The sequence below is a fragment of the Mauremys mutica genome, chromosome 5 (assembly GCF_020497125.1).
Source record: "Mauremys mutica isolate MM-2020 ecotype Southern chromosome 5, ASM2049712v1, whole genome shotgun sequence".
Taxonomy (NCBI): Eukaryota; Metazoa; Chordata; order Testudines; family Geoemydidae; genus Mauremys; species Mauremys mutica.
The window spans coordinates 140,217,290-140,236,691 of NC_059076.1; the positions used below are offsets into that span (position 1 = coordinate 140,217,290).

Consider the following 19,402-nt stretch of genomic DNA (forward strand, 5'->3'; position numbering starts at 1 on the left):
AAATGACAAATTGCTGTGTTTCAAACCTCATGAAATGGAACCAACTTTGAAATTTCAAATTTTTCCAAAAGCATTTTTTCATTTTCTGGCCAGCTCTCCCGTGTAGCATCGGGGGCATGAGACTCATTACGCCTGCATCTGTTTTCGGGTGCAACCTGGCTGTCCATGCTCAGACTATGAAAACACTGTATGTAGCTTCACCAGGCCTCCTCGATACCAAGCCCCCTCTTGCCAACTTGTTCCCTGCCAACCAGCTGCTTCCACACCCTCGCCAGCACTGCTCCTCTGGGATGGGGGACCCTTCCTCTCCATCCCACAAGCAGCATCACAGGGGTGTCCCCTCCGGCCCAGCTGCCATGGAGGGGAAGAGAGAAGCCAGGCCAAGCGTACCCTGGCACTGAGAGCGGGAAGGGGGCGAGGAGGTCAGGAAGGGCTGTGCATGGAGCGGAACGGAGAGGCTGCAGTGGGGAAGGGATCAGGTAGGAGGATGGAGGGAGAAGGGGCAGGTGTAGCAGGAGTGTATAAGGGCACAGAGGGTGGTGGGTGGGTGAAGATGCCAGTGGGGGCAGGAGCAGCGGGTGGTAGGTAGGGTGGATGGAGCCTGCCAGGCCAAGGAGGGAGGGAAAGGTGGCCGTGCTGATGGAGACGCCACAACCCTTTGATCTGGGGGCAGTGCCGTGGCGCCGTTAACATGGTTAAACCCAACCATCGCTAGAACTTGTGGGGTCCGGGCTGTGGAGGCAGGCAGCCGGCAAACAGAGAGCGGCGACCTCTCTCTGGCGTCTCTCGGAGACATACACCACTGCTCTGGGGACGGGCCACAGGGCTCCAAGCCCGGGGGCTGAGCTCCACGGTAGAGGGAACATCAGCAGTGAAATCAAACTGAGCAGGACGGATCACAGGAGCCTGACTCAGGCAAAGCTCCCAAGATGTTAATGGGAGTTTGCAGGAGCTGGGGCTTGGGGAGCTGGCCCGTTGAGGGGGTGTTTCAGGCCCTCAGAGTTGTCACTGTGATTTGAGCATTACCTCGAAGCCAGGGAGATGGTGAACAGCCGGCTGTGGAGAGCAAAACACAAACAGTCAGTGGATGATCCCTGCATCAAGTCACCAGAGAGCCCCTGCTCTGTTATCTGCGAGAACGTTCACACCCTCATAGCCAGGTTCTGCTCCCAGCAAAGCCAACTGACTTCCCAGGCCTCTGGGGACCTATGGTAAGGCCACGTCCCTGGGCGGGTCATTGCCTGTGGGGACTGAACCTGGGACGGCTAGATCAGAGTGCACGAGTCTCTGCTGGCTGAGCGACAAAAGCTGGCCCTGTTAAGGTCAAGCCTTTATCGGCTCATATGCACCTATGTGGTCCGGCCACTGTGTAAACAGATACCTGCCTTATCTCTGGAGACGTTAACACGCGGCAAGGCCAACGAGAGCGTCAGATTCAGTATCCTCCATCGGCCCCACACATCCATCCCCCCCTTCCTCTACTGGCAGCCACTCACCCACGCTGTTCTTTCCGGCCAGAACTGTTACCTTGCGGCTTGCCAAGGTCAATAGCTCTCGCTGGCCAGCTGGCTCGGGGTGCCCACGCACTGGGCAGCCTGTTTTTCCCTACCGCACAGCTCCTCCTTGCGTCTTCCACTGTCTGCCACGCATGAGCCTACCCTATGCGGGGGATGCCCTGTACCCACCCACAGCCCCAAGCTACGTCCCTTAGCCCACCACTGGTAACGAGGACATCACAGGGGCTCTGAATGTCCCGCATCCCCCGCTTAGATCCCGGAGCAGGGAGGGAGAGAGAAGCAGCAGGGAGGAGGGAACTCAATGAGCGACCTTAACATTTCCTGGGGAAGCAGCCACTTCCCTCGCCTTCCATCCCACCCACTCTCCCTGGCACCGGGAAAATCTTGGGGAGCAGCCAAACCTGGGTGAGTGGAACAGCACATGGAGGTGAAGACGGTGAGGGGGCGGCCTACGCGTGGTGGGGGGTAAGATAAGCACATACGGGGCCAAAGAAGAGTCTCGCCCAACTGGTTTGGGGCCAAAGACTGGCCGCGTTCCCGTCAGCTTGTGAAAGGGCAGACGCTCGACTCGGTCGCTTGCTGCTCAGCCTGCTCTTCCCATCTGCACCTACAAACCTCCAGAAGCTCATTCCAGGCTCCCGGGGTAGGCCCTGCGACTGTGGGGAGGATCCATGGTGTTCTCCACGCAGCACCACGGAGCCAAATCCCAGCTCAGCCCCAACTCTAGAGCCGCGAGCAACGCCTCCATAATCTGAGCTGGATTCCTCAGGCGGCAGAGAGACTGAGGAAGGGGCACCGGGCAGCCAATGCTCTGGTTTCACAAAAGCTGAATGACGGAGCCACTGGCTTCAAACGGCAGGAAGTGCCTCCCTCCAGGTGGCTGCTGGGCTACACAGCAGCAGCCCAGCCTAAATGTGGCAGCCAAGACTGTGGAAAGGAACCGCTGAGATGACCCACTTCCTTGGAATATCCTGCATCGGTTAAAGCTGGTTGCAGGCAACTGGAGAGCTATTTTAGCCTGCAGACTGGCCTGTATGGAGTGGCCCAAATTGGTTCCCAGCACCTGCGCGCTAGACGCTTGACCCTGCTGAGCACCCATAGATTCCAGTGAGATCTGGTCTCATCATTCCAGGGGAAGTTGGACCCAGCCGGGGCAGCCCTTCCCATGCCTCACCTTCTCTCTCTGAATCAGTTCGAAGGCGGCGAGCAGCTCTCCTGCCTTTCTGTTCCCCCTAGCGACAGGGTGCCAGGACAGTCTCGGGGAGCGCTCCAAGCTGGGTTTGCAAATGCAGCGGCCCATGAATTCGTCCGCACCCTGAAAACAACACATTGGCTGTAATGGTGGTCGCGGAGGCCTCACTCATAGTCCTACTTCTTGGCTTAGGCGGCTACCCCCAACCCATCTCAGTTGCTATGGTTAACCCCCTTTCATTCCAACATTGGGAGTCGGGGGGAAACAATCGTGACATTGGGTTAAAAAAATCATGAGATTTTTCAAAATCATAAAATTGGGGTCTTTTAAATATGTCTTCTGGCTTTGGAGCCTTTAGAGTTCATGTTTTTAAGCTTCTCTCTGTAACCCTCATGGCTAGAAACTTACATTTTTTAAATGAAAGGTGAAATTCTCCCAGAAGCACCTGACTCCAGGAGCTGGCACTTTGAGTAAAATATCACCCTCTATCAGCAATGGGCAATAAAATCACAAGAGTTGGCCACACTGTTAAACTGTCTGCAGGGACTCCCAAGCTAGAAAGTCCATGACCATGGGAATGTGCATGACATTTAGGCTTTGAATAGGGGTTTCTGTTTTCTCCCAATGTTATTTGGGGGGGGAGTGGAAGCGGAGGGGGTTTCAGGAAGTAAGCAGCAGCAGTGCTGGGCAGTTTTTATGATCTGTATTACAGTAGCACCTAGAGGCCTTAATCAGGAGCAGGGGACCCCCATTGCGCTCGGGGCTGTACAAAAATAGTACTAAAGACAATCCCTGCCCCTAAAGAGCTTCAGCCCAGATCCTGAATGGTATTACAATGGAAGTTGGGAGCCTAAATCTCTTCGAGCATCTGGGCCTTCCAGCCTTAACAGCGCGAAGATGGGAGCAGGGTATAGAACACAAAGCAGGGAGAGAAGGGTCACAACAGTTGGAACACAAGGTAGCAATTAGCAGTAATATTTAGGCCATGCCAAGAGGCTCTAGCTGAAATCAGGGCCCCCACTGTGCAAGAGGCTGTGCAAACACCTAGTGAGAGACAGTCCCGGCCCCCAAAGAGCTTTGGAGCTAAACAAAAATAGTGAGGGTGGGAGGAATTCAATTACCACCATCCCCGCTTTGCACCAGGAGCACTAGGGCAAAGAGCACGACGTGCCCAACGTCACCAGGAACTGGGCCCACATCTCCTGATCCCCGGTCCAGCGCTCTAACTGCAGACCAGGCCCCCGTCCCTCAAAGAGAGTTGCCGAGAGATGAGTAGGAGGCCGTCCTAGCAAAGTACGTCCTTGCCCATGTACTTTTACAGAGAGTGCGAGTCTCTCTGGCTGACACACACGCGAGTGTAGAGGGATAGAATAACCCATCACTTAGGCCTAGTCAAACACACACATCTGGGCCCTACTTCCCCATATAGCCCCGGGCTCCATCATGACGGAGGGACAGCCAGGCCAAATTTGCGAGAGTGGCGTAGTGACCCGGTGCATACAGTCACAGCACACCTCAGACGTTTGCCCCAGCCCCCCCTCCATTATGACGGGAACGGTCAGGCCAAACCGGGGGCCTCCCCCCAAAATCTGGGCCCAAGGCACATGTCTAGTTTGCCTACGCCTTAATCCAGCCCTGCAGATAGGTGCACACGGTGCATGACAATGCTTACATAGGTGTCATGGTCGTAAATCTCCACAACGATGTTGGGGGGGACGTCAGCAACGTTCTGGGGATCCCCAAAGATCTCGATCTCATAGAAGATGAGAGTCTGGTCCCAGAGAGGATTCAAGGTGTTCTTCACCACCACCGTCTTCTGGCTTTGGTGGAGGAAGGAGACGATGGCGTACGGATCTGCAGCGAACGGAGGTGGGGAGTTAGGGAAATCACACAAGTGTAGAGACAAGGCTATGTCTGTCCATACTGGAAACGGGAACAGGAGGAAAGGACAATACAAGGTTCACGGTGCAGCAAAATCAGTGATGAGTCACTGAGTAGTACAGTCTCCCAGAAAGCCCTAGGCTGCTCCCATCTCTCCTGGCTCCACAGTGGCCAAAATGCTGCTGGCCAAAGATCTACTGTATATATTGTAGCATTAGCACCTCTCATCCAAGGGTCTGAAAGTACTTTACAGGCACTGAGAACTAACCTGAGGCAGCACAGCACAGCGGGCAGGGCACCTGACTGGGCATGAGGAGACCTGGGCTCTACCCAGCTCTGCTGCTCACATGAACCTGGGCAAGTCACCACTCCATGCCTCAGTTTCCCCATCTGTACTGATGGTCACCTTCTTTAGTAAGGCGTTTTGAGATCTATGGGCAAAAAGTGCTAGGCAGGGGATGCTATTATCTAGCTCCAATGGCTTAAAGGCTCTAACAGTGGCTGCCTACGCTAGGAAGTGTGGCTTCAGGTCCCATCGGGGTGAGAAGGTTATTAGCAGCTGGTCTGCCGGCAGAAACGTGCGGTTTGTGCCTGAGGCCCTGGGCTGGCAGAAGTAAAAACGATGCCTGTGTTATGTGGAAGCTCAGATGACCCTAAAGTTCCCTTCTGGCTTTAAAATGGACAGGACATTAATGCTGGCTATGAAGATAGAGGTAGGTCTACGTTTCTCATCCAGTACACCGAGGCTTATAACCCTTGAACAAAGTGGTGAGTCAGACTGCAGCAGCCCCGTGGGGCAGCAGAACAGGCACTAGCTCCCACGTGGGTATGGAGGGGAACCCCTGTCCCACGGAGATTGGGTAAATTGGCATAGGCTACGATGGCGGCAGTTCTGCCTTCAGAGCTGGGTGGCTGGCCAGCAGCGGTCACTCTCGCCGCCCAGGTCTGAAGGCAGCGCTGCTGCCAGCAGCAGCTCAGAAGAAAGGCTGGCATGACACGGTTACTTAGCTCTGGAAGGATCTGCACTGATGCCGCAAACACTGTGTCTGGTGGGGTGGAGGTTGTCACAGCCTGAAATATTTTCAAAAGGAGGCCCAGCAAAAAAAGTTTGAGAACCCCGGGCTAAGCGCCTAGACTTTCAGAGCACTGACTTTCTGCTTGGAAAGGGCCCCCAAAAGGGGCAGAAGGTACCACAGCTGAGCATGCCGGCGACAGACTCTCTAGCATACGGCCTCACCCCTTTGCCGACTGCAGTGCATTGTTGAGATCGGGGTGAAGACAAGTCCCACTGCGACCTGCACCCTTCACCTGCTGGACTGGGAGAAGGAGGTAGGAAGTGCCTAGCGGGCCAGACAGCAAGCAAGGCAATTAACACCTGAAACACGTTATTTGACACCACTATAGCCCCATCCCTCCCATGCAGCTTCACAAAGTCCATATTCCAAACTTTGCCCCTGAAATGCAGCCAGCTCTGGGGAAACGCCTCCCAGTCATCAACACTGCCCTGGGAATACAACAGGGAAGAGTATTTTGGCTAAGAGATTCTCAACCTCCACGGAAAGCAGAGCAGGACGAGTGCCTTTTAAGGTCTCACCTGTAACAGCTTAGCGCAAACATTATTATTCATTATCTGGTAGCACTGAGATCCCAGCCAGGGGCCAGGGCCCTACTCTGCTTGACCACGCATACAACAAAAAAGACAGCCCCTGCCCCCAAAAGCTCATGATCTAACTTGCTTGCAAATCAATGTCTCTACCTCAAAAGGCCTGAGTAAGCACCCCAGTGAATCCAACCCAGAGAGGCAGGGAGCGACAGCTTTCCAAGCCCACGGCCTCACCCACCAGAAAGCGGGGGGAGGATGAAGCAGCGCTGTGTCTTCTGCACTCTCTCCCACGCGCTCCTGGGGTATTTTGTTGAATTCCCAACTGATGCAGCTGTGTTTAATGAGCTGGGCTGTTTGAGATGCCACGGGCTACACTACAGCATGGGCAGAACCTTTTCCACTTGTGCACTTTTTTCCAGGATGAGGAAGGCAGCAGAATCCATTAGAATAAACAAAAAAAACATGTGTTTGGGCCTGGGTTTAAAAGAAGTCGGGGGGAGGCACAGAGGGGGGAATTGTCTTTATAAAGCCCTTTTGTTTGGACCCTTGTGCGTGTAGCAGGGTTTATTTTTGTAACTGTGTAAAGCGCCCTTAATGAACTATGCTTTGTTAAAGCAAGCGAGATCTTAAATCCACGTTGTAACATTTTGTTGCTTGTGTTGTCTTTGGCTGTTTTTTTCCGAAGGAAGGGACTCTCTCTCTCTCCCCAGCCAATCCAGAGACACGAAATCACCCCTCTCAAAGCCGGTCTGAGTTTTATTTTAAACAACAAACTCATTGTGGAGGCAGAGAGGAGAAAAGATTTGGGTGGACTCAGACACTATTTGATTGTTCACTCGTTCCCACTTCTCCCCCCTGTTTCAAAATAAAGGGTGAAATAACACCAACGATCTCCACCCTTCCCCCTGCCAGAGTCAAATGAGTCAGGAAGCTGCAAAAGGAATAGAAGGAATATGTTGGTGGCTCAGTGTGGGGCAACCGCAGCCTTCTGGCTTCTAAAGCTACTAGAGAACCCGGTTTTGTGTCTTAATACAAAGGCAGTGAGTGTTTCTTGTCTAATGCATCCGATGAAGTGGGTATTCACCCATAAAAGCTCATCCTCCCATAAGTCTGTTAGTCTATAAGGTGCCACAGGACTCTTTGCTGCGTTTACAGATCCAGACTAACATGGCTACCCCTCCGATTCTTGTCTAATGGTGAGCACTGGGTGTCAAGACTCCTGGGTTCTATTTTTAACACTACTGTTGTACAAATACATAGGAAGAGACAGTCCCTGCCCTGAAGAACTTACAATCTAAATAGGCAAGACAAAGAAGGATTTTTACCACTACTGTACAGGATAGCTGCAGCATAGAGAAATTAATATCACACAGAGAAATTAACAGCAAATCAGAAAAATTGAGCACAGATCTTCTGAATAATAGCCCAGTATCTTAACCTCAAAACCATCAGACTCCAGTTCGGTGAAGCTAATTGCCATGAGGCTGACAGGGTCCGAAGCCAGTGATTCAGTGGTCACCATTAAAAAGTCAATATTTTCTATCGGTTACTGCACAGTGTCTGTGAAATACTGCAAGTTATTGCCTACTCTAAACATAGGGGTAAGCAGTGGTATATCAAATCTAACTGCCTTTGCCTCTGTAACATCTCTTTGTGATAAGCTCAGCTCAGAGGATGCTGTCACCCTAAACTACATTACAAAAAAACTGGAATCACTGTAGTTGCAAAGTCAAGCACACAAAAGTTAAGACATGCCAGGATTAAAGCTGCCTGTGCATTGCGGGGGAGAAGGGTATTGGGAGCACAGGAGAGTCTCTGAGCTCCCATGCCAACATCACAGCCCTGGGCTGGAGCATGCTTTCAGTCAGCTGGAATCTTCAGAGAATTCAGCTGCCAAACTCTAACAAGTCTCTACTGAGCATGTGCAAATGGAGACTTATAACTCAGCCATATTTGGGTGTATGATCACGGAGATGGCTGATGGCACATCCCTGACACCAGGACGACCCCCTGGCAAATCTCAAGTCCTTGCCCCCAAAACATGGGAGCATCTCAGTGAAATGGTCATTAAAAAACCCCCAAACTGTAACATGCCTCTCTTTCCCTAACCTTGTTCTGGAAAAAAAAATTTTTGCCGAAACTTTCCAAAAAAAAAAATCAGCTTCAGGCAGACATCCAGCATGGAAAATCTCAGCCAAAACAGTTAAGATTTGGCAAATTTATAAGCAACTGAAAAAAGGGCCTTGTAATGGGACGTGTTGGGCAACCTTAATGATAGTCAGTGCTACCAGCTCCGCTGAGAATACAGACAAGTGTTTATTATCACATAAAATGCTCCATATTTCTCGGGATATAAAACACCACTCATCTGGCTTCTGGCTGGGATGAAATCTTTCATGGTAGGCACATTTTAACAGAATTAAAAGGACAGGATACAGATGCTCTTCATCCCATGAAAATCTGGTTTGAGTGCCAGCTCCTTTAAGAAACACCCGATGCCCTTCAATTCCCCCACCCCCTCTCCGAAGTTTCCAGGGTGGACGGACTGCTCTGATTTAGTGTTTGGTAGTGAAAATAAATACTAAATATTTTATAGATGTGCCAGTGTCAGGTATTTTCTTTTCCAATTGGCTTTTCACTCAATTCTTTCATTCACAATAAACACGACGCGAGCCAGGCCTCCCGCTTCAGAAAGGTTCTTTGGTTCACAACAAGCCCTGGACCTTAAACTCCCTGTTTCTTTGTGGGAAGGAAGACGATGGTTGGAGGGAAGGAGGGATTCAGGGGTTAAGTGGGGAATGGAAAAAGTGATGTTTTTCCTTCATCCCACTTCAATCTGAGCTTATTTTGCATAGTCGCTGGTGTTTTGTTAACATTCAAGTTACCAGGCCAGACTTCCAGAAGGAATTCCCTTTCAGATCTCCCTCAACTCTTTTCAACAAACAAAAAGAAAGAAAGAAAAAGGAAGATGGACGGAAGAGGAGAAAGCCAAGATGCCAATATCCCTGCCCGTTATGAAAGATGGGGCCTAGCTTGGGTTGCCAACCCTCCAGGGTTGGCCTGGAGTCTCCAGGAATCAAAGATTAACCTTTAATTCAAGATTATGTCATGTGATGAAATCTCCAGGAATATGTCCAACCAGAAGTGGCAACCCTAGGCCTAGCACAGCTCTCCCATGATACATTAACAAAAAGGGCATGGCACCTCTCTGGAGAGACCATCAGCAGGTCTTGGGTTGGTGTCGGCAGCTTCTAGGGGCTTCTTGTTTGCACCGAGAACGCTGTGTTACACCCCTTTTGAACGAATGCCACCCATGAGGGGCAGGCTGCCTGCATGTGCTCTAGGGTCTCTGCCAGGATTAGATGTGCTCTGTTAGCATCCTGCGCCTCCTTCTCCCCTCCTCATTCTTCTCATGCAGCCATAACGGAGCCAGAGTCATTGCCGACCCACAGTGGGTTGCGGGCGAGGGTCAAAATTCTGCTCCTGTTTACACCACTGTCAATCCAGCCAGTCCAATTAATGCAGGGGTCACAGGGCAGGCTCTCTCCCACTCTGGGGTCCCCTAGAGTCTTGGGCGCTTCTTGCTTGTCAACACCTCTGGGCGTTTTGTTTTATTGATCTTACCACCACCAAATCCTCAGCACAGTCCTTGTGCAGCATGTGTAACTACAGCGTCCTTCGACCCTCAGCCCTCCCTCCAGGGAGCAGGAGCGCTCTTCGCAGCCAGAGACCTAGCCTCTGCTAGCACTTCCCTGCACATCCTTCCTGTGCTTTTAACTAGCCTCCCAAGCTGGTGGGATAATTAGCTCCTTAGCTCATTGACCCCCGTCTGCTTAGGCAGTTAAGTACTCTCCACCTCCATCAAGCCTTTCCTGGACCTAACTATTGCTGACGTGGTCAGCGTGCTGGGTCAGCTACTGGCTCTCAGCACTCTGTCCCGTCCCACCGGGGTAAATAAAATGAGAAATTGGCAAATTGCTCAGTGCAACTCGCTGCTGAGAGGCTGATACAAAGGGCTGGGCTGTGATCTCTGTTACCTTGGTGGTAACTCCACTGAAGCTAATTGAATTTCTCTGGATTTGCACTGGCCAGCATCTCTGAGAACAGCATCCGGTCCCTGGGGCATCCCAGAGAGGCTTCCTGCTACCAGACAGCTGGCTGGTTCACTCAGCAGCTACTCCAGCTGCAGGCATCATGACAGCCTCCTTGGCAGGATGACGCCGAGAGACTCTTACATATGGGAATCTTGTTCTCTCTGCACCACTCCACTGTTGCTTTTGGTGTGGCGATAACCAGGGGCTGCGTGCGTCCAGCTCAACTGTTCTCCTAACTCTTCCTCCGCCTGGTTTTACCTCTCCTCCCCCTCACTGTTCTTGGCCTCGGTGACAGATTGGGACAGTGAGTTCCACAGTCTAATTATACCCTGTGAGAGGTCAGTATCATTTCTCCTGTCTTACAGATGGAGTGTGCTGAGCCACAGAGAGGGTAAGTGACTTACCTGAGGTTACGCAGTAAGTAAGTGGCACCACTGGACTCAGACCTCTGGGGAAAAGTCCAAAGAGCCAAGTTCTCTGTTTCTGTTGGGATCATCTGAGATGGGAGTTTGTGGTCTGTTCAAAAGAGCTCCGAGACCCATGAAACTCCTCTCAGGGTTTCCTCTGTGGGCTCGCCACAGACATTGGCCAGATCCATATGAAACACCGAAAGGCTCCAACCTCCATATCACTGCATACCTGCCAGCCCTCCCAGACAAATAAGCCCTCCAGTGGGCATTCCACATTTTCACTTCTGTAAAGGCTGAGGCTCTGCTCTTCTTCAATAGCTGCTTATTACTGCATATAGGACATCCCAGCTGAGAGTCCCAAAATATGTGGCAAGCATAACATGGGAATCACCAGGCTGGATCAGCCCTGAAGTCCATCTGCTCCAGTATCCCATCTCTTACAGAGGCCAGCAGTAGATGCTGCAGAGGAAGGTGTGATTAAACTCACTGTAGCAGATGTTAGATCATCTGTCCCCCATGAAGGCCTCATCTTGATCCCTAATAGATAGAGATCAGCTTAAATCCTGAAGCAGCAGGATTTCAAAAAAACTGGCATCAACAGTTATACGCTGGATGGTCTTGTTATCCATATAAATGGCCAGTCTCTCGTGGAGTCTTGCTACATGGCATCCAGTAGCAGTGAGTTTCACCATCTAATTGTGCCTCACCAGACCCCAGGGGTGGGTCAGTATCATTGTTCCCATTTTACAGATGGGTAAGCTAAATAACAAAGGAGGGAAGTGACTTGCCCAAGGTCACACAGCAGATAAATAGCAGAGCTGGGGAGAGAACCCAGGCATCCTGACCTCCAGTCCCTACTTCATAGAATCATAGAATAGAATCACAGAATCATAGAATATCAGGATTGGAAGGGACCTCAGGAGGTCATGTAGTCCAACCTCCTGCTCAGAGCAGGACCAATCCCCAACTAAATCATCCCAGCCAGGGCTTTGTCAAGCCTGACCTTAACAACCTCTAAGGAAGGGGATTCCCCCACCTCCCTAGGTAACGAATTCCACTGCTTCACCTACTTCCTTGTGAAAAAGTTTTTCCTAATATGCAACCTAAACCTCCCCCACTGCAACTTGAGACCATTACTCCTTGTTCTGTCATCTGGTACCACTGAGAACAGTCTAGATCAGTGGTTCCCAAACTGGGGTTCATGAAATGCTACAGGGGGTTCTTGGGAAAAAATTCCCTAATGGCGGACAGAGCCGCCCCTAGGGACCCCGGGCAGCACAGGGCCGGCAGCCTGGAGCCCCTGGACTTCCAAGAGCTAAGCAGATCAAAGCAAGCATCTCTATCACTGTGAGGAGATTTAAACTTCAAGACTCCTTATAAGAAATGGAAAGGCAGGTGGATATTTTTTGCTGTTTTAAAAATTAAATAGGCAGCTAGTATTGTTTTTAAAATTATTAAGAATAAGTTTAGGCTTTGTTGTAACGTGCGTTGTTTGCCTGGACTGCTCAAGACCTTGAATGCTTGTGTAGGAGGAACTCTTTGAGTTGGCTTCTTAAATCCCTTCATGCTGTTTCACATCTGATACTCTTTGATGACACATAGGAGCCTTGTCCTCTAACAGGCTTATTCAAAGTGATACAAGCTATGAAAGTGAGATCTTGGAAGTGTTGCCATTTTCATAAAGTAATAAAAATACTGGAATGATAAATAATAAATACAGGTCTGTCGCATCTTAGGCGCATTTAACATGGGCGATTTCAGCTTTATGTGGTCAGCAAAAACAAGAAAAAAACAAAAAAAAGAGAAAAATAACAATTTAAATACTGTTTCTGTAGTGCGGGCTTTTCCTCCCGCCATTACACTCAATGTAATTTAGACTATATGCGATTTTCGCTTTACGCGCTGACTGTGGAACGTAACCCCAGCGTAAGATGAGACAGACCTGTAATAGTGTGTAGTAAGCATGTCATAAAAACTAATTTTATATTTCCAAGATCACTGCTTTTAGAAATTTATACTCAAGTAAAGGAGAAAATCCCTGGAAATATTTATTATTAGGAGGGGGTTCACGACACTTAACATTTTAGTGAAAGGGGTTCACAGGTTGTTAAAGTTTGGGAACCACTGGTCTAGATCCATCCTCTTTTGACACCCCCCCTTTCAGGTAGTTGAAAGCAGCTATCAAATTCCCCCTCATTCTACTCTTCTGCTGACTAAATAATCCCAGTTCCCTCAGCCTCTCCTCATAAGTCATGTGCTCCAGCCCCCTAATCATTTTTGTTGCCCTCCGCTGGACTCTTTCCAATTTTTCCACATCCTTCTTGTAGTGTGGGGCCCAAAACTAGACACAGTACTCCAGATGAGGCCTCACCAAAGTCAAATAGAGGGGAATGATCACGTCCCTCGATCTGCTGGCAATGCCCCTACTTATACAGCCCAAAATGCTGTTAGCCTTCTTGGCAACAAGGGCACACTGCTGACTCATATCCAGCTTCTCGTCCACTGTAACCCCTAGGTCCTGTTCTGCAGAGCTGCTGTCTTGCCATTCGGTCCCTAGTCTGTAGCAGTGCATGGGATTCTTCCATCCTAAGTGCAGGACTCTGCACTTGTCCTTGTTGAACCTCACCAGATTTCTTTTGGCCAAATCCTCTAATTTGTCTAGGTCCCTTTGTATCCTATCCCTACCCTCCAGCGTATCAACCACTCCTCCCAGTTTAGTGTCATCTACAAACTTGCTGAGAGGGCAATCCACGCCATCCTCCAGATCATTAATGAAGATATTGAACAAAACCGGCCCCAGCACTGAACCTTGGGGCACTCCGCTTGATACTGGCTGCCAGCTAGACATGGAGCCGTTGATCGCTACCCGTTGAGCCCGATGATCTAGCCAGCTTTCTATCTACCTTATAGTCCATTCATCCAGCCCATACTTCTTTAACTTGCCGGCAAGAATACCGTGGGAGACTATATCAAAAGCTTTGCTAAAGTCAAGGAATAACACATCCACTGCTTTCCCCTCATCCACAGAGCCGGTTATCTCCTCATAGAAGGCAATTAGGTTAGTCAGGCATGACTTGCCCTTGGTGAATCCATGCTGACTGTTTAGAGAGAGAGATTCACTCACTTTTGACTCCATGTCGCGTGAGGCTATAAACACAGAGCCATGCTTTAAGCAGCAGCTAGAGAACTCCCTGACCAAGAAACGTCTCTGTTTATTAAATTCTCCACTCCAACCAGGAACTCTATCAGCCACCACTGGAAGAGGAAAAGGCTTTAGAGGAAGATGCTATGCCTAAACTGACCTTTCTCTGGCAGCAATTCCAGCATCTGCCAGACGACTTCAGCAAATCAGAGATGAGCAACTAAAGGATGAGACCTGCCAGAAACTGACTCACCTCTGCCAAAGAGGGTGGGGTTGAAGGAGTCAGCTGCCAACAGACCTGCTACCATCAAAATGACCTTCACATGACCAATGGACGGCTTCTGCGGGGATGGTGCATTCTTATCCCCGCGGTACTTCAGAAAGAGATGCTCTCCAAATCCATGAGGGACAGCAAGATATAAACAAGTGCAGGTCAAGAGCCCAAGAATCTATGTGGTGGCCCCATCTGAGTAGGCAAATTCAGACCTTAGTAGAGGGCTGCAAGGGCAAGATAGGTAACAAGTGGGGGAAACAATCACCAGGACCGATACTCTCCACAGAACTACTGACAGACCTTGGCAGCGACTAGCCAGAGAGTTGTTTTCCTGTAAAGGACACACCTACTTTATTGTAGTTGATTACTTTTCCAGACATATTGACTTAGCTTTACTTAAACAGACCTCACTGGCACAAGTCATCCAGAAACTAAAGTCAATGTTTGCAAGACATGGAGTTTCTGAAGTCCTGATAGCTGATAACGAGCTTCAGTTTACCTCTGAAACATTCCCAGCATTTGCAGAGAACTTGGATTTTGAACATCACACTAGTAGCCCATATTACCCCCAGAGCAATGGGGAGGTGGAGAGAGCAGGGCAGACTTGAAAAGGATGTCTGCAAAAATCAGTGGCCCTGTATAAAGCACTCCTGGTATATCGGCCAACACCACTTGCGTCGGGACTATCTCCAGCAGAACTTCTAATGGGAAGATGAGTAAGGGTGTCTTCACCTGTGGCACCAATACAGCTTAGTCCTAAGTGGCCTGATCTAAAGGAATTTTGAAAACTGTGGGCAGAAATAAAATATGTCAGTCCCAAAACTTCAGTGTTCCACACAGAACAAAAGCGCTACTTGAACTGAGAGCAGGACACAGAGTTTGGCTGAAAAGCTCTCAGACAATTGGAGCTGTTTAGAACTTGGCAGACACTCCCAGTTCCTACCTAGTGGAGACTCCAAAAGGACTTCGGATTCCTCTTCAGTATTTCCCAACACAACAAAGAAGAGATCTGGGACCTACACTGTCAGGAAGTGAGCCCGGTCCACAGGGAACTCTAAGCACAATCTTAATACAAGTGAGTAAATGGGCTGGAAGATTGACCAGACCCGCCCAAAGACTTGATCTTTAGAATACTGCTCCGGTCTATGTAAATACCATTGATAAGGGGACATGGTAGTGTAAATAGTTTTAAGGAATCTGACGTTTATTTTGGACTCTTGTGTGCATATACTTTGGTTTATAATTTAAGTTTCAATCGTTTATTATAAAGCCCGGGAGGTGTGAAGTGGTTACAGAGTCCTTGGTCTTGTACAGTTACCGGAGAGGATCAGGATGTGTTGCAGCGGGGAGCTTAAACATAGGAACTTCCTGATGAGGGAGTTCTCTTGTTGCTGCTTCCATGGCTCTTTGTGCTTCTGTCCTCACATTACAGAACCATACTAGATCACAGGATGCGGGAAGCAGAAATGAGGAGCACCCAAATCAGAGCCTCATTTAGACTGAGGAGGATCAAGCGTAAACCCATGTCTGCGCAGAAATGCTGTATCTTTTCATTTCCTCCATGCACATCATGGGAGCATGACACTTATTACTGGTCAGTGCAGAGGGGTCTATCACCAGCTCTCAATTTTATTTGCGTTCACATGTAGACTCCTATCCACACTGGTGCAGGCACACACACACGGCCTGGCAGAATCAAGGTAGCGCTGCTTTAAACATCCCTGTCTTCGTTTCTTTTTAAAGCCACCGAGCTCTCTGCTCTCCAGCTGTGCCACAGGCTTTCGACATCAGCCTGCATCTGTGAGTGGGGACCATTAGCAAAGCAAATGCCACATGACTCAGGAGTGACCCGGGTCGACTGTGGTTTCTGGCTGCTTTCTCACAGAAGAGTTCTTGAAAGTCTGACTCCTTCTCTGATGGGAATCAGGCTACTCACTCCTGTTTCCTTGGGAAAACCTCCTGCATCTGTCTTCTGTTGCACAGCAGCACAAAACCCCTTTTATTTCAATCTGTACCAACAACAACCCATAGAGCACTGAAGTCTGCCTTATGGATCCCTGGTCTAAGCTACCAGGGAAATTAAATTGTGTGCCCATATGAGCACCTGTGCTTACCCGAAAAACTGTCCTTGTCCATGGCGATCAGATCCCGAGCTTGGTATATGTAGCAACGCAGGTGGTATCTGCTTCCATCTTTATTGAGAAACAGGGGGAGAAAAAAGCATTCAGTTCTGCACTGCTGAAGTGCTGGAAAATCTATGATACTTACACAAGGGACTTGAATGTTTTCTTGGACCCCAGGTGTCAGGTCTCGGACCTAAGGAAGCCAATCAAGAGTAGTGCCATTCACAGCAATGGAGTTACTCCAGATTTACACTCCAGGAGAATCTGGTCTGCCTACTGTATATTATCTGGTGCATGGTCCAGTCTAGCCTTTGAGTTGTGAAAACCCTATTTTTGGTCTTACTACAATCGCATGGGAAATGCACCAGCTCCCTGCACTGTCCTGATGGACCACACATTGACGCTCATTGGGGCAAATCTTGTCTCCAGTATTCAGCCTTAGGAGCTGGGCTGTGTACCTTTAGTTGTGGGCACCACAGCTGGACACAGGATTCCAGCAGCAGTTGCCAAATACAGAGGTAATATAATCACTCTACTTCTACACGAGATTCCCCTGTTTACACATCCAAGGATCCCATTGGACCTTTGGCTGCAGCGTTGCACTGGGAGCTCACGTTCAGCTGACAGGAAACTTTTTTGAAATCTCAAAATTTTTCCCAGTTTCCCACCTAGATCCACTTTCAGCATCTTCACAGCAAGCTTCAGGATCACAGAAGCACAGAAATATCAGGCTGGAAGGGATCTCAAGGAGTCATCTAGCCCAGCCTCCCGTGCTGAGGCAGGACCAAGTGACCCTAAACCATCCCTGCCAGCTGTTTGTCCAACCTGTTCTTTAAAACCTTCAACGATGGGGATTCCACAACCTCCCTTGGAGGTCTTGCTGTCATGATGAATATCTAGGCCTCATCTATACTACAAATATTAACAGCTACACCAGCAGAGCCCCCTAGTGCACACACAGTGTATGCTGACAGAAGGAGTTTTTCTGCCAGCTGAATACCCCCACTACACTGAAAGACATTATCTGAGCTGACAGAAACACTCTTCTGTTGACATAATTGCATCTACAGTGGGGGGTTGAGGTTTCCTGGTATCTATGTCACCAGAGTGTGAGTGGTTTTGTTAACACCCCGACTGACATAGCTGTGCCAACATCACTTTGTAGTGTAGACCTGGCTCTGGGCACCTTTTAAAAATGTGGATCCTGGTCTTATTAACCCTTATATAAACAAATCTACATTCAATCCCAACCTCTTCTTTTTGGTCTGCTTCCTCTGGTGCCTCAACTCATCCTGACAGCCGGTGAGTCCACAGGGAGCAGATATTACACCACAAAAACAAAAAGTTCCATCCACGCCTCAATATTGTACCTCATGGAAAGAAGATCTCGCTTAGATAAACACATATGATACACCAGCATGTGGGACACAACTACGTTGAAGCCCAATCAAGACTGCTGCATTGCTCTGCTCAGGATGGAAATGAGCTGAACATTCAGATACTGGGGAACGGACATGAGGTAAACTGGGATATTTAGGGTGAAATTTACCCCTGTGCAGAGAGACAAGCACAAAACCCAGGCATCCTCTGGGCTTCACTGGATCTCAGGTGGTGCCTGGGCCTTGTGAATGTCACCCATACATCCGAGATGACTTACAATCAAATATGCAGGAGATGGTGGGTCTGTTGACGCCGAAGCTCAAGGTTGAAACCGATTTGCCATCGTCGCTCTTGTCGTCTGTCACGCCTCCCTGAAGGAGAAATAGACGTAACATGAGTCCCACAGAGCCCAGCTTTTCAATAACCCTCTGTTGGACGCAGGGCCGTCCCTAGAGAGGTCCAGGCACCGAGTTTCTAATTGGCTGGGCCCCACCCCCACTCCCACTCCACCCTTTCCCCCAAGGCCCCACCCACGCCTTCCTTCTTCATTGCCCCAAGAGCTTACAACCTAAATAGACCAGAGGTAGGAAGGAAAATGACTTGCTCAAGGTCCCAGAGCAAGTCAGTGTTAGAGCCAGAAACAGATCCCAGGTCAACTGAGATGCAATCCAACACCTTAGCCCCTGGACAATGCTGCCTCTCTGACTTCCTGCATGTCGCTATCCTGCACGCCACAATCACTTCAAACTCGACAGCTAAAGCAGGGATAGAACCCAGATTCTCTTATTTCTGGTGCACTGACCCCAACCCTTGAGCAAAAAGAAAATCGCAGATGGCCGTATAAGGCCTATGACACACAGATGAGCAGCTCTGACCCCATCCACCAGAGCCCAGTGCATCACAATGTTATTATACAACCCAGGAAAAAAGCAATGCGCGTCAGCGGCCCTTCAGTCGCATTGTTCTGTTTGAAAGATCTCACAGCACGGGTAGTTGAAGTGTTTTCACTAAGTCCCCTTGTGAGTAAAATTAATGGAGTATAAATTTTGTTAATGGTGATACAGATGGTGTCAAACGCAGTGAAATACTCCACATGCCACTTGAAAGGATCCTCACCTAACTTGGGCCAATGCTTTTTCCTCTTCTTGTTTTCGCGTGGGCACACCGGCCCTTTATCACCTCCTAATTGCCATATGTGACTTGAAATATTTAGTTGCAGGAAACGGTGCATAAAGATAACTTCCTGGCTGGAATCAATGGGATCTTTAAATATTTCCAATTATCAAATGTTTGGGAAAGACGGGAGGGGGATATTTGAAAATAGGGCTGAGATGGATTTTCCAGAGCCATGGGCCGCCCGGGCCCAAAAATGTGTCAAAGAACTTAGGTGGTCTGCAGAGCTCTTTCTGCTTTCCCAAAAGCTCCAGGGCAGGAATAGTAATTACCAGGGTATTGTCTGCCGAGGAAGCGCTGCGGTTTGCAGTGCTATGTATTTACAATAATTAGGTCATGCAGAGTTTTTAAAAGCTTACCTCCTTTTCTTTCCCTTTTACCCCCCACCCCCATGTCTCTCAACTCCCCTCCCCAGCCCCCTAGCTAGGTTTCCTTAGCATGGAGAAAAACCCAGAGCCCCAGCCTGTGTCTAAGGAATTTGCCAGGAGCTGAATAGATCCACTATTTTTATGACCTTTTCACCAAACATGCAGGACGGCCTGGCACATGTCCTGCCGTTCGAAAGCTACACACTGCAGAAGTTCCCAATCCACACAGCGCTGTTCCGCGGCCA

The 19,402-nt window shown here is 49.4% G+C and overlaps 1 protein-coding gene across 7 annotated transcripts in view; it reads right to left on the reverse strand.

Moving 5' to 3' along the window:
* The window catches only part of DYSF (dysferlin), a 288,276-nt gene that overhangs the window by 112,525 nt on the left and 156,349 nt on the right, over positions 1–19,402 (reverse strand). For all 7 annotated transcript variants that reach the window (XM_045018205.1, XM_045018204.1, XM_045018206.1 and 4 more), the window contains exons 30-34: positions 17,894–17,987; positions 16,228–16,305; positions 4,382–4,563; positions 2,692–2,832; positions 1,027–1,056 (exon numbers count right to left, since the gene is read on the reverse strand). In XM_045018205.1, coding sequence (XP_044874140.1) covers positions 1,027–1,056; positions 2,692–2,832; positions 4,382–4,563; positions 16,228–16,305; positions 17,894–17,987 — 525 coding nt within the window. The remainder of the gene's footprint in view (positions 1–1,026; positions 1,057–2,691; positions 2,833–4,381; positions 4,564–16,227; positions 16,306–17,893; positions 17,988–19,402) is intronic.